The 12527-nt window shown below is 40.2% G+C and overlaps 1 protein-coding gene across 1 annotated transcript in view; it reads left to right on the top strand.

The window, feature by feature from the left end:
* Positions 1-12527, top strand: part of IGSF10 (immunoglobulin superfamily, member 10) — a 33979-nt gene that overhangs the window by 14341 nt on the left and 7111 nt on the right. Inside the window, exons 6-7 of the mRNA XM_010835363.1 lie at positions 3502-7818; positions 8276-9173. Coding sequence (XP_010833665.1) covers positions 3502-7818; positions 8276-9173 — 5215 coding nt within the window. The remainder of the gene's footprint in view (positions 1-3501; positions 7819-8275; positions 9174-12527) is intronic.

Raw genomic sequence — 12527 nt, 5'->3', positions numbered from 1 at the left:
ACAAATGGGACCTAATTAAACTTAAAAGCTTCTGCACATCAAAGGAAACTATTAGCAAGGTGAAAAGACAGCCTTCAGAATGGGAGAAAATAATAGCAAATGAAGCAACCGACAAACAACTAATCTCAAAAATATACAAGCAACTCCTACAGCTCAACTCCAGAAAAATAAATAACCCAATCAAAAAATGGGCCAAAGATCTAAATAGACATTTCTCCAAAGAAGACATACAGATGGCTAACAAACACATGAAAAGATGCTCAACGTCACTCATTATCAGAGAAATGCAAATCAAAACCACTATGAGATACCATTTCACACCAGTCAGAATGGCTGCGATCCAAAAGTCTACAAATAATAAATGCTGGAGAGGGTGTGGAGAAAAGGGAACCCTCTTACACTGTCGGTGGGAATGCAAACTAGTACAGCCACTATGGAGAACAGTGTGGAGATTCCTTAAAAAACTGGAAATAGAACTGCCTTATGATCCAGCAATCCCACTGCTGGGCATACACACTGAGGAAACCAGAAGGGAAAGAGACACGTGTACCCCAATGTTCATCGCAGCACTGTTTATAATAGCCAGGACATGGAAGCAACCTAGATGTCCATCAGCAGATGAATGGATAAGAAAGCTGTGGTACATATACACAATGGAGTATTACTCAGCCATTAAAAAGAATACATTTGAATCAGTTCTAATGAGGTGGATGAAACTGGAGCCTATTATACAGAGTGAAGTAAGCCAGAAGGAAAAACACCAATACAGTATACTAACGCATATATATGGAATTTAGAAAGATGGTAACCATAACCCGGTATACGAGACAGCAAAAGAGACACTGATGTATAGAACAGGCTTATGGACTCTGTGGGAGAGGGAGAGGGTGGGATGATTTGGGAGAATGGCATTGAAACATGTGAAATGTCATTTATGAAACGAGGTGCCAGTTCAGGTTCAATGCACGATGCTGGATGCTTGGGTCTGGTGCACTGGGACGACCCAGAGGAATGGTATGGGGAGGGAGGAGGGAGGAGGGTTCAGGATGGGGAACACATGTATACCTGTGGTGGATTCATTTTGATATTTGGCAAAACTAATACAATTATGTAAGGTTTAAAAATAAAATAAAATTAAAATTAAAAAAAAAAAAAAAGAAATGTGGTCTTAGAATTAGACTCCCCTTCCTCCCTTTCTCTAATCTTTCCATCCATTTGCCAGGGCTGGAGACAAACAGACGACTAGACAGGTCTTTCTACTAGTGGGTGATGAGGGCTAGGATAGGGGAAGTGGAAGGTACCCAGAGAACATAAAGCAGGGAGCCCACTGAGGAGGAGTGCTCTTCCGGCTTGCTGACGAAGGAGGTAAGTAGTCAGGCAGTAATGGAAGACAGCCTATCAGACAGCAAGTGTATTGCAAGTAGAAGGACAGCGTATGCTAAGAGTGTGACAGGGTATGGCAGAGTTGAGGACTTGAAGGCGTTTCTGTGTGAATGGAATCTAGTGTGATGGAAAGAATGGAAATAATGTGGTCAGACTTGCAACTGAGCTAAAATACTTGATGTCCAGGGCTGAGCAATAACCAAACCAACATGTGAGTATAATTCTATGATGAGGTTTAATTAAACCAGAGTCTGCCTTTCTTTTTTTTTTTTTTTTTGGCTATAGCAGGGTTTGAGCCCAGGCTACTGGGAAGTAGTAAAAGGTCACAGCTGGTTGGTAAGTAGGTGGTTGATAAAAGCCTCTTTGACAGGCTTGCTAGCTACCTCCTCTGGGTAAGCTGGCACTTTACAATTTGCTGAAGAATGCTGAGGAGCCAGATATATATGATGGTGCCTGTCACACTGAAGAGTTTGGAGTCAGTGATCAGAGAGATTTGTCTCAGGCCTTTGAGGAACTGCACAATTACAGGAAGGTGATTTGACCCTGTGCAGTCACTTTGTAAATGAGATCTTCTAAGAAGTACAGTGCTTCTTTTACATGCTGTGTCTAAATGCATGATATGGAACAGGATGGAAGTCCCTAGCTGTATTTTGTATAAGGTAAAACCCCATATCTCTTATCAAGTATTGCTGTGACCAGCCATTTAAAATAGGCTCACCAGAGTAGTATTTTTATTTTTATTTTTTGCAGAGAAGACATAATTAAATGACGAATTAGTATCAAAATGAGACTAATATTAAAGATAAAAATCCCATGTATTTGGAAATTAAATGTCCACTTTTATTTTTTATTTATTTTTTTAATGTCCACTTTTAAATGACAGGTGTATCTAAGATGCCACAACAAGGAAAATTAAAATAAAAATGAAAAGAGAACTTACCAGAATTTGTTGCATGCAACTGACGCTGCTCAATTAAATACAATGTGGAATCTTGAATAAGATATGAAAACAAATAATGGTCACTAGCATAAAATTTTATGAAATTTGAACAAAATCTGTACTTTAATACTATATCACTTGTTAAATTCCTGTTTTGTATTTTTTTTTTTTTTACAACATAGTATTTCTTTATATTCTCAGAATTGGATTAGAAGTTTCAAGTCTCATTCAAATTTTTTTTTTTTTAAATCACCAAGATAATAAACTTTCTAGACTTTTAGCAGTAATATTAAATGCCAGAATAAATGGAACTATATCAAAGTTTTCAGGTAATATAAATTAGAAAGCTAACATTCTATTCATACTAAATAAAACGAGCAGAAACAAAAAGCTTTTGTTCATACCTATATATAGTATATATGTCAGACCTTTCATGGCTGCCCCATTGCTTGGGCAACAGCTTTCCTCTCTCTGCATTAAACCTGATCCTCCTCAACTGAGTCTACCTCAGGTGCCAAAGTCATACTGTGTCTTTCTGCACTCTTCTTAATAACCCTCTTTGTTCAGCCACATCCTCGCCTCTTTCTTGATTGGTTCTACCGGCTTCATTATTTCCGGCATCCATCTTGTTCTCTCCATTCCTATTGTGACCAAGATAGACCAGGCCAAGGTACCTTGTAATTCATTCATCATTCTTTTTAGTAATGGACAGAAACTTGGGTTTTTAATGATATCCAGAATGTATAAATGGTAACTTATCAAACAAGTTATCATTTAAAGGACACTGAAATTCTCTGAGCCTTAAAACATTAAATGGGGGAAACAGAATAATAAGCTAATAAAAAGTGATAAACATAAGTATATAATTTTGTTTTACCAGATAAGGGAACTATTCAATTAATAGTACCAAATATGTACCCCAGGTGCTTTTTAGGCATGGAAAATACAGCTGTGAGCATGAGAAACAAAATTCTTGTGCCTATGGATGTAATATTGTGGCAGGGTATATAGAAAATAACATTTTCAGAAATCAATCCAAAGACCAAAAAAAAAAAAAAAAAGGAAACACATTTCCAAATTGTTTCAAGTTCTAGCAAAAGCTACTTATTCAAAATGTTTAAATGTTAATTCGTGAAGAAGCCACAATGGGCAATAATTCAATTTTCATTTTTTTCTAGATATCATAAAATGCAAAAAGGACAGAAGTCCCTCCAGTCCTCAGCAGTGTCCACTTTGCATGAACCCCAGGACCTCTAAAGGCAAGCCCTTAGTTATGGTCCCAGCTGCAGCTTTCCTGTGTGCCAAACCCACCATTCACCCCTCTCTGAAGCTGAAGAACCTGACTGTTCTGGAAGACAGTGGCTCTGTGTCAATCTCTCCCCAAGATTTCATGGCTCCCTTCGGCTCTCTGACTTTGAATATAACAGACCAGACTGGAAATGAAGCTAACATGATCTGCAGTATCCAAAAGCCAGCAATGACCTCATCCATTGCGTTCACTGCAGAAAATGACTACATCATGCTAAATGCTTCATTTTCAACATTTCTGGTGTGTGACATAGATTACAGCCACATTCAGCCAGTGTGGCAGGTTCTGGCTTTGTACAGTGACTCTCCTCTGATCCTAGAAAGGAGTCACTTGTTCACTGAAACCCCACAACTCTGCTACAAATATAAACAGGTGGTACTGAAGCCTGAAGACATCTTTACCAACATTGAGGCTGGTCTCAGAGCAGATCCCCCATGGTTAATGCAAGACCGAATTTCCTTGCAACTAAACAGAACTGCCACCACCCTCAGTACACTGCAGATCCAGTACTCCAGTGATGCCCAAGTCACTTTACCAAGGTCAGAGATAAAGCCAGAGACATACAGATGGACCATGATTTCCAAAGATAACAATACTAAGCTGGAACGCACTGTTTTGGTCGGTGGGACCGTTGACCTAGACTGCCCTGGCCAAGGAGAGCCTCCCCCACATCTGGAGTGGCTTCTAGCTGATGGAAGTAAAGTGAGGGCCCCTTATGTGAGTGAGGATGGACGAATCCTTATAGGCAAAAGTGGAAAACTGGGACTCCAGATGGCTGATAGTTCTGACACTGGCATATACCACTGCATAAGCACTAACTACGATGATGCAGATATCCTCACATACAGGATTACCGTGGTAGAGCCCAACATAGAAGCCTATCAGGAAAATGGAGCTCGTCATATAGCTTCTGTTGGTGAAACACTTGACCTTCCTTGCCATTCTACCGGTATCCCAGATGCCTCTGTTAGCTGGGTTCTCCCAGGAAACACTGTGCTTCAACAGTCCTCAAGAGATAAGCAAATTCTTAACAATGGCACATTAAGACTATTACAGGTCGCTCAAAAAGACCAGGGTCACTATCGCTGTGTAGCAGCCAACCCAGCGGGGGTCGATATTTTAGTTAACCAAGTTTTAGTCAAAATAAAAGGGCAAAAGTCAGCAGAGCATAACGTAGAAACAGATGGATCAGGGTTTGATGAGCCCAATTCCATGAGTCAGCTTCAGGATCCACCAGCTACACATCTCCCCACATCTCCTCCCATGGGGGCTGAGGCTGGAACACATGTCTTGAGCCCAAGTAAGAATCCCAAACAGCGGGTATTAATATCCCAGAGGCGTGGAGAGTCAACCAGCTGGCGTTACAGGGATCACAGGAGGCAATTCCCTCCCTCTGCCCGGAGAATTGACCCACGGCACTGGGCAGCGCTTTTGGAGAAAGCTAAGAAGAATGTTATGCCAGAAAAGCAAGAAAATACCACAGGAAAGCCACCTCCACCAGCCACCCAACTCCTGGATATACCTGGTGAGGAAGCAGACTCATCAGGCGTGCTCCCTCCAGATGAGCAACTTACGGTCCCAGCAACTAAAGCTGCGGACGTTCTGACAAGGACAGTGGCTGCAGATTCCAGAAAATCACCTGACAGCCCTGTGACAAGTAAAACTGATGGCACCCCAGCCTCCCCAATTGTGAGTCCACAGACCCTATCACCTGAAAAACCAAGAGATTTCAGACCATCTACTACTATTAAAACTCAAGTCACGCCAAGGAATATAAACCCAACCGCATCAAGTGGAATGCAAGACACAACCAACCCAAATTTACCTAATGTGTTTCCTCTACTAACTGATGCAACTCTGTTTCAGGATGCTGACGACATGGAGAGAAAAAAAGAGACCTTGCAAACTGCATCCCCAGTATCAGTGGGGGCTACTGTGATCAAAGATACCCATATCCAAACGCTGAGTAATGCTGTCGGCAAAGCTGGTATATTTTTAGGGTCAGTAAATGCCACAAATAGTTATCAGAGATCTGTAACAGGAGTTGGTGAACCCAGGAGCCATCACTCTCCTCCTCACAGTACTCACAAACCTAGCACCACTAAGCTCCCTTCAGACCCACACACTGCTGCTCCTTCTCAGTTACACATTCCTAGAAAGAGTACAATGAACGGTCCGCTGTCCAGGCGCTTTGGAAGATGGCGAAAAGTTTGGAGCAGGGGGCGAATTATCAGCCCACATAGGACACCAATTCTCCGACAGCATAGATTCAGCGTTGCAAGGCCCACATTCAGAGGCTCTTCAGAAGAAAGCACCACTGCATTTCCAGCCCCAGAGCTCAGTGCAGTGTGCCCATCCTGTTCTCCCAGAGAAAGGCTCACCACTGATGAGGCAGCGTTGTCTTCTCCAAGCTTATCCCCCATCACCCTCCCCAAAACTGAAATTGCCAGTGTCACAGCAGAAGAACCTACAACTCTAGTTCACAACCCATCATTACTGCTTGAGAACAAACCAAATGCAGATGCTGAGAAGACCACCCCTATGATAAAATACTTCAGTGCTGAAAGTACCCAAGTGACTCCAACTACTGCAGTTATGACTCATGCAACAAGTATTAGTTACCCAAGTGGGTCTAAAGCCAATGAAACCACCAGACATTCTGTGATTGTATCCCCACTGCCAGATCCCACCATCAAGTCACCTGTGCCTACCACTCTAGCTATTACCAGATTTTCAAGAAGGAAAATCCCCTGGCATCAGATCTTTGTAAATAACCACATCCAAAGAGAAAAGCTAAAGAATCAGCATAAATTTGGTTCACAAAGCAGCACAGACTCGGTGCTTCCTAAAATATCTCCTGCTTTGCCCACAAATAAAGTTTCTCCCTTCCACTTCAAAACACTCTCAGCTAGTGTAATGAAAATCCCATCTATAACACCAGCCACAACTCACCTCAGTAACACTAACACACACAGCCTTGTAAGTCTCCCAACAATGAAGGAGCTGCCCTCCCTACCCACTTACCCTACGCCTCCTAGTAGCTCAAGCAAAGAATCAAGTGCAAATTCCGTATCAATGCAAACAGACATGCTGACGACCACTCCCACTGCCCCCGCATCTATCATTATCAACAAAGCCCAGATAGACAGACCCAGGGCACGAAAAGTACAAAGGAAAAAGGAGCCTCAGAAGACGATGAGGGACCCAAATACCTCTCCCACCCAGACTTCTGGCTTCATTACATCCACCACTGTGACACCTCCTGTTCTAACAGCAGCTGAAACTTCAACCAAGCCCAGTGTGTCTGCTTTCACTCATTCTCCTCTAGAGAACACAAAAGAAATTTCAAGCACAGTTGGTCTTCATCCAGGAGCCTTTAATCTGACAGCTGTACTTGAACAACCATCCCAGGAGGGTACTCAGGCTTTGAAGAATATAACTGCTTCTGAAACCACTTTGTCCAGCAAACTACAGAGTACCCCTACTAGGAACACAATCAGACACTCCACCATGCCAACCTTCCTGAGCTCCAGTGCCACTCCAATGCCAATTCCCACCTCCCCTCCCTTGAGTAATCAAAGTGAGGTTACTGACAGTATGGCCACGCCCATTTTCAGAATGATGACAAGTACAGTGGCTGAGGCACATGAATCCTCAAAGCACAATGCTACTCCACAGCAATTAGCAGTAACGTCTCCCCAAACTCACCCAAATGCCAAATTTGCAGTTGGAACCATCCACTTTACCTACTCCAATCTGTTACCTTCTACTCCTATGCCAGCACTAATAACAGGTAAACCACAAGATTCTAAGCTGACTCACTCTCCCTGGTCAGAAAACCACTTTTGGCACAAGTCACACCCAGAAATTGCTGAAAAAGGCCAAAAGCCAGTAGTAGTGAGTGTACTGCCCACTCCAGGCTTGCCAGAGGTTACCACACATGCTTCAAACTGGGACATACAGAAGAATGGAAAGAAAAGTGGCTTTGACAAAACAGCAGTTGAAAAAATAACAACTTCTGAATTCCTCCCCTTTGATACTTTATCTAGGGATGTATTTGAAAGGCCCAGAATAATTGGAGGAAAAGCAGCAAGTTTTACTGTTCCAGCTAACTCAGATGCCTTTCTTCCTTGTAAGGCTGCTGGAAATCCTGTGCCCACTATCCACTGGACCAGAGTCTCATCAGGTATTTGAAACAGTTTCTTTATACTTAGTCTTTAGTAACAAAACAAAGAAAATACTGTGTGACATTTCAGGGTTACATATTCAAAGAATCAACATCAGCATGAAATTTCTCCAAGACACAGAAACTATTAATATCCTCCTTTAATATACGCATGATTTTTTTGCTCATTAGAAAGTTTTAAAACATATGTTAAGACCATTAAAAAAAAATGCTTTTAAAGCAGATCTAAAAAAAAATGGTCATCGTGTTGAACCATCTGGCTTTTCCATTAAAATAGGGTTTTTTTTTCAATCCAGAAATAATTTTAGCAATCTGAAGACTAAGGATCTTAATTTTAAATATATTTGTTCCCAGTAGCCTAACAAAAAGATAGCTCTCCTTTTGTGACTTCCACGTGAGCAATTTGTTTTCCGTCTAAACTTTGATGACCTATGACTATAAATTTCTTTCTTATCAGGACTTGATTTATCTGAGAGCAAACTGAATAGCAGGTTCCAGGTGCTCTCCAATGGCACCCTGTCCATACAGAGGGTGGACATTCAGGACCGTGGACAGTACCTGTGCTCAGCATCCAATCCATTTGGCACGGACCACCTTCATGTCACCTTGTCTGTGGTTTCCTATCCCCCCCGGATCATGGAGAGACATACTAAGGAGATCACAGTCCATTCTGGAAGCACAGTCAAGTTGAAGTGCAGAGCTGATGGGAGGCCCAGCCCTACAATTTCCTGGATTCTTGCAAACCAGACGGTGATCTCTGAATCATCTGAGGGGAAGAGACAGGCCCTAGTGACATCTGACGGAACATTGGTCATCCACAATCTCAGCATTTATGACCGAGGCTTTTATAAATGCGTGGCCAGCAACTCAGTGGGCCAGGATGCACTGCTGGTTAAAATACAAGTCATCGCAGCCCCACCTGTTATTCTAGAGCAAAAGAAGCAAGTTATTGCAGGAACTTGGGGTGAAAGTTTGAAACTGCCCTGTACTGCAAAAGGCAATCCTCAGCCCAGTGTTCACTGGGTCCTCTCGGATGGCACTGAAGTGAAACCATTACAATTCGTCAATTCTAAGTTCTTATTTTCAAATGGAACTCTGTTTATAAGAAATGTAGCCTCTTCAGACAGGGGCACTTATGAATGCATTGCTACCAGCTCCACTGGCTCAGAGAGAAGGGTGGTAATCATTACAGTGGAAGAACAAGAGACCATCCCCAGGATAGAATTTGCATCCCAGAAATGGACTGAGGTGAATCTGGGGGACAAACTACTGCTGAACTGCTCAGCCATTGGGGAGCCGAAACCGAAAATCATCTGGAGGCTACCATCCAAGGTTGTCGTCGACCAGTGGCACAGGTAAACTGTACCTTTTAGTTAAGATTATCTTCATCTGTTTAGCTTTACAACTTCTGAAATGGAGAAAGTGGTAGAGCGAGGCTTGCAGCAATGTTAGAGAGCGCACAGACTCTGCTCATTAAAGTAACTTGCTCTAAAGAGACCTAATCCTTTTGAGATGTATATAGATATATGTAAAATATAAATTATGTAAAAAGAAAGTTTCTTACATGCTGTATTCTAAGGGCCAATTTCTTGTTGAGTTTATATAGTTAAAAAAGAGATTTTTAAAAGAACTCTAATTTTCTTCCATACTTGTGACAGTTCTTTTTAAACAGTAACTGTATAAATATATTTATAATCTATCAAAAAATAAGAGGGAATTTTGTAATGCAAACAAGGTCTGGTGAGATGCACTTCATTAATTTACTCTTCAGAGTCTCCTAGTAAAGCATTTTCAATTTTAGTGCAATCCGTACTTCCTTTATTCTACCCCAAAAGTGCAAAGCACTTTATGAGGTTAAGGCTTCACAAAATGAAATGTATTCAGGACCTCCATCACTCTGATGGTGTCAGACAACATATATACACATACAGACTTTCTTTAATATGTTCTGATTCAGGCATATTGATTTTTATCTGTTTTCTGTAGTGATTAAATCTCTTGGAAAAAACAATGATTTACTAGATTATTATTTTTGCTATTTGCATGACTTCATGCAGTGATTTTTCATAATATGACAGAAAAGATGGGCTGAACATTTCCATTTAATGTTTATTAATAGAAACTACCCATGCAAGTAAAATTATACATGAGTTTATGTGTAAAATATATTTTTTTTCCTAGTGTCTAAGTTGGTAGTGGATATAGTTAAGGAATTTTACTTGTGATCTTTAATACCAAAGTAAATGTTAATTTTCAAATAAGTCATCAAAATTATCTAATTTTACACTCATTCCAAGTATAAACAGCACCAGTAGTTTCTAAGGAACTAATTCAAGCTTATCTTCAGCTGAAGGAGTCATGGTTATGAGTTTGAGCTGATGTTAATATTAATAAGAATCTTGAAGGGACAAGAAAAACTCTTCACATGCCTCTGTCAGTCATTATCAGGCTCCTGTAAACCAGGCCCAAGATGATGTTCTTGGAAAACAAGTGATAGCTTTGCATGACTCAGGAATGGGTACTGGCTAAACTTTAGGGATATTTAACACAACAACAAGAATATAGACCATATCTATAATTAATCATTGCAGAGATACCTTTGATAAGCGTGAGTACAGAGTTTTATAATATGTTCATCAAATTAAACTTATAATCTCAAAAAAACTAAATTTTAAATTGAAATTTAGATTTAAAATTTTAAAATGCAAAGTTATGAAATGTAAACTTCACAAGATACATGTTTATGCTTGTCATCTACTGTACATATACCCGCTTGTGGCATCAAATATATTCAACAGTTTACCAGTTTTTATATTTAATTATATCAGCATGTCTGTTTATTAATCACCCTGCAGCACATGGGGGTGCTTCTAGAAACTGCTCATTATTCTGTGTAATCATTAACACAGTTTCACTATCCATGAAGAAACCAATGCAAGAATAGAAGGCATCACACCTGTGATGGGAATTACAAATAAAGTTCAAATTTTAGGTTGTAAAGACAATGTCCAAAATATTTACTAGACATTAAGTCGGTTTTTAAGAATGGAAGAGGTATGAAAAAATATAAGGGAATGTCTTAAAAAGTTAATCCAAAGGAATGTCTAATGACACATTAGCATCTCAGAATAAATCTCGACATAAACAGTCCAACAAATCCTCCGGAGTTTAATAGCAAAGAAATCAGGTAGGTTGTTTGTATTTCATTTTGGGAAAGCACTTATGGAACAAAGAAAGATTGTTCACAATGTGGAAAAGCCAATAGAAGGTATAAGATCACAGATGCTATCACAGGCCGACCAGAGGTACTGGCATTCTTTTATAAAGAACTAAACAGCTTGTCTGCTAACTGGACACTTTTAGTGATTATTCTGCAATTAACCCATTCAAAGAATACTTTTTAGTTAGGTGCTTAAGATGTCACCAGAAATAAAAAGGGCACTTCTGCTGTTGAATAGAGTCCTTGCTGTTCCCATTTCTTGGTTCTAGAAGTCTGAATTTAAGATTCTAAAAATGAAAATTTTCATCATAGCTAAACACACACACGTCTACTCCACCATGACCGAAATAAGCAAAACCTTTTACTTTGTCAAAGCCTAGTTGTCAGCTGAACTAAGAAAGCCTTCTCTGAATTTTTTTTAACTGTCTCAGACTTAGAGCACTATAGGTCTACCTCCACAACTTTCAATAGGACTTACCTGACCTGCGTTTCAGACAGAATTCTGTTTCCTCTGCTTCGGATCTTTGCTTCTCAAGGAGTTTGTTACAAGAACAGAACATCAGGCCCCACCACAGATGGGCAGAATCAGAATTTGCACTTTAAAAATATCCCCAGGTGGAGAATGAATACATATATATGTATGGCTGAGTCCCTTCGCTCAGTCTGAAACTACTACTGTTAACTGGCTATACCCCAAAACAAAATAAAAAGTTTAAAGTCTGGGGAAAGAAATATAGTTAGGATGGTAATATATCTGTTGTATTAAAAAGATACAAAAATATCATAGAATTAAAAGTATTTTCATTAAATCAGCATGTGATCACTGAAGCACGTCATTTACTTGGACAAATAAATTCTCCCAGGCTTCTTTAAAAATATACATATCTCCAGGTGAATCACATGCACAATAAGGTCCAAGAAACACTGCTTTAAAAAGACTGCAAATGCTGCATTGTTCATTAATCTTCATAAAAGAATTCCCTTTCTTTTACTCAAGGAAAACTTCCACTTTCCAAAGTCAGTTTTCTGTTAAAAACATCAGCTTGTAAAAGGAAACACAATTCTCTCATATATATATATAAATATAACAACTTCCAGAAGTATCAGATTTCGAGGTCAGGGAAGTTCGTTTTAAGTCACTGGTTTTCAAAGGGTTGTCCGCCTGCCAATAGCACTAGCATCACCTGAGAACTTGAACCTGGTTCTCTATCAAAACACGCAGTGTGTTCTTAAAAGCCGTCCAGGTGCACACTCAAATTTGAGACTGGTGTGCAAAGTTAATTGTTCAGAGTCACCTGGGAAGCTTGTTAAACAGTGGGTTACCCAATCCCAGATTGTGGCCAGATCTATTGGATCAGAATCTCTGAACAGTGAACCCGGTAAATATACATCTTGAATTAGACCCCATGTAAGTTGGAGGTAGGTGATGAGGAGATTGCACTGAGGACAGAGATTTACAGCAGTGCTTCTCAGACTCTCTGCACATGAG

This window comes from Bison bison, unplaced genomic scaffold, assembly GCF_000754665.1.
Source record: "Bison bison bison isolate TAMUID 2011002044 unplaced genomic scaffold, Bison_UMD1.0 scf7180017864042, whole genome shotgun sequence".
Taxonomy (NCBI): domain Eukaryota; kingdom Metazoa; phylum Chordata; class Mammalia; order Artiodactyla; family Bovidae; genus Bison; species Bison bison.
Note: the sequence above shows the minus strand (reverse complement) of the source record. Positions and strands in the feature narration are given on the sequence as shown.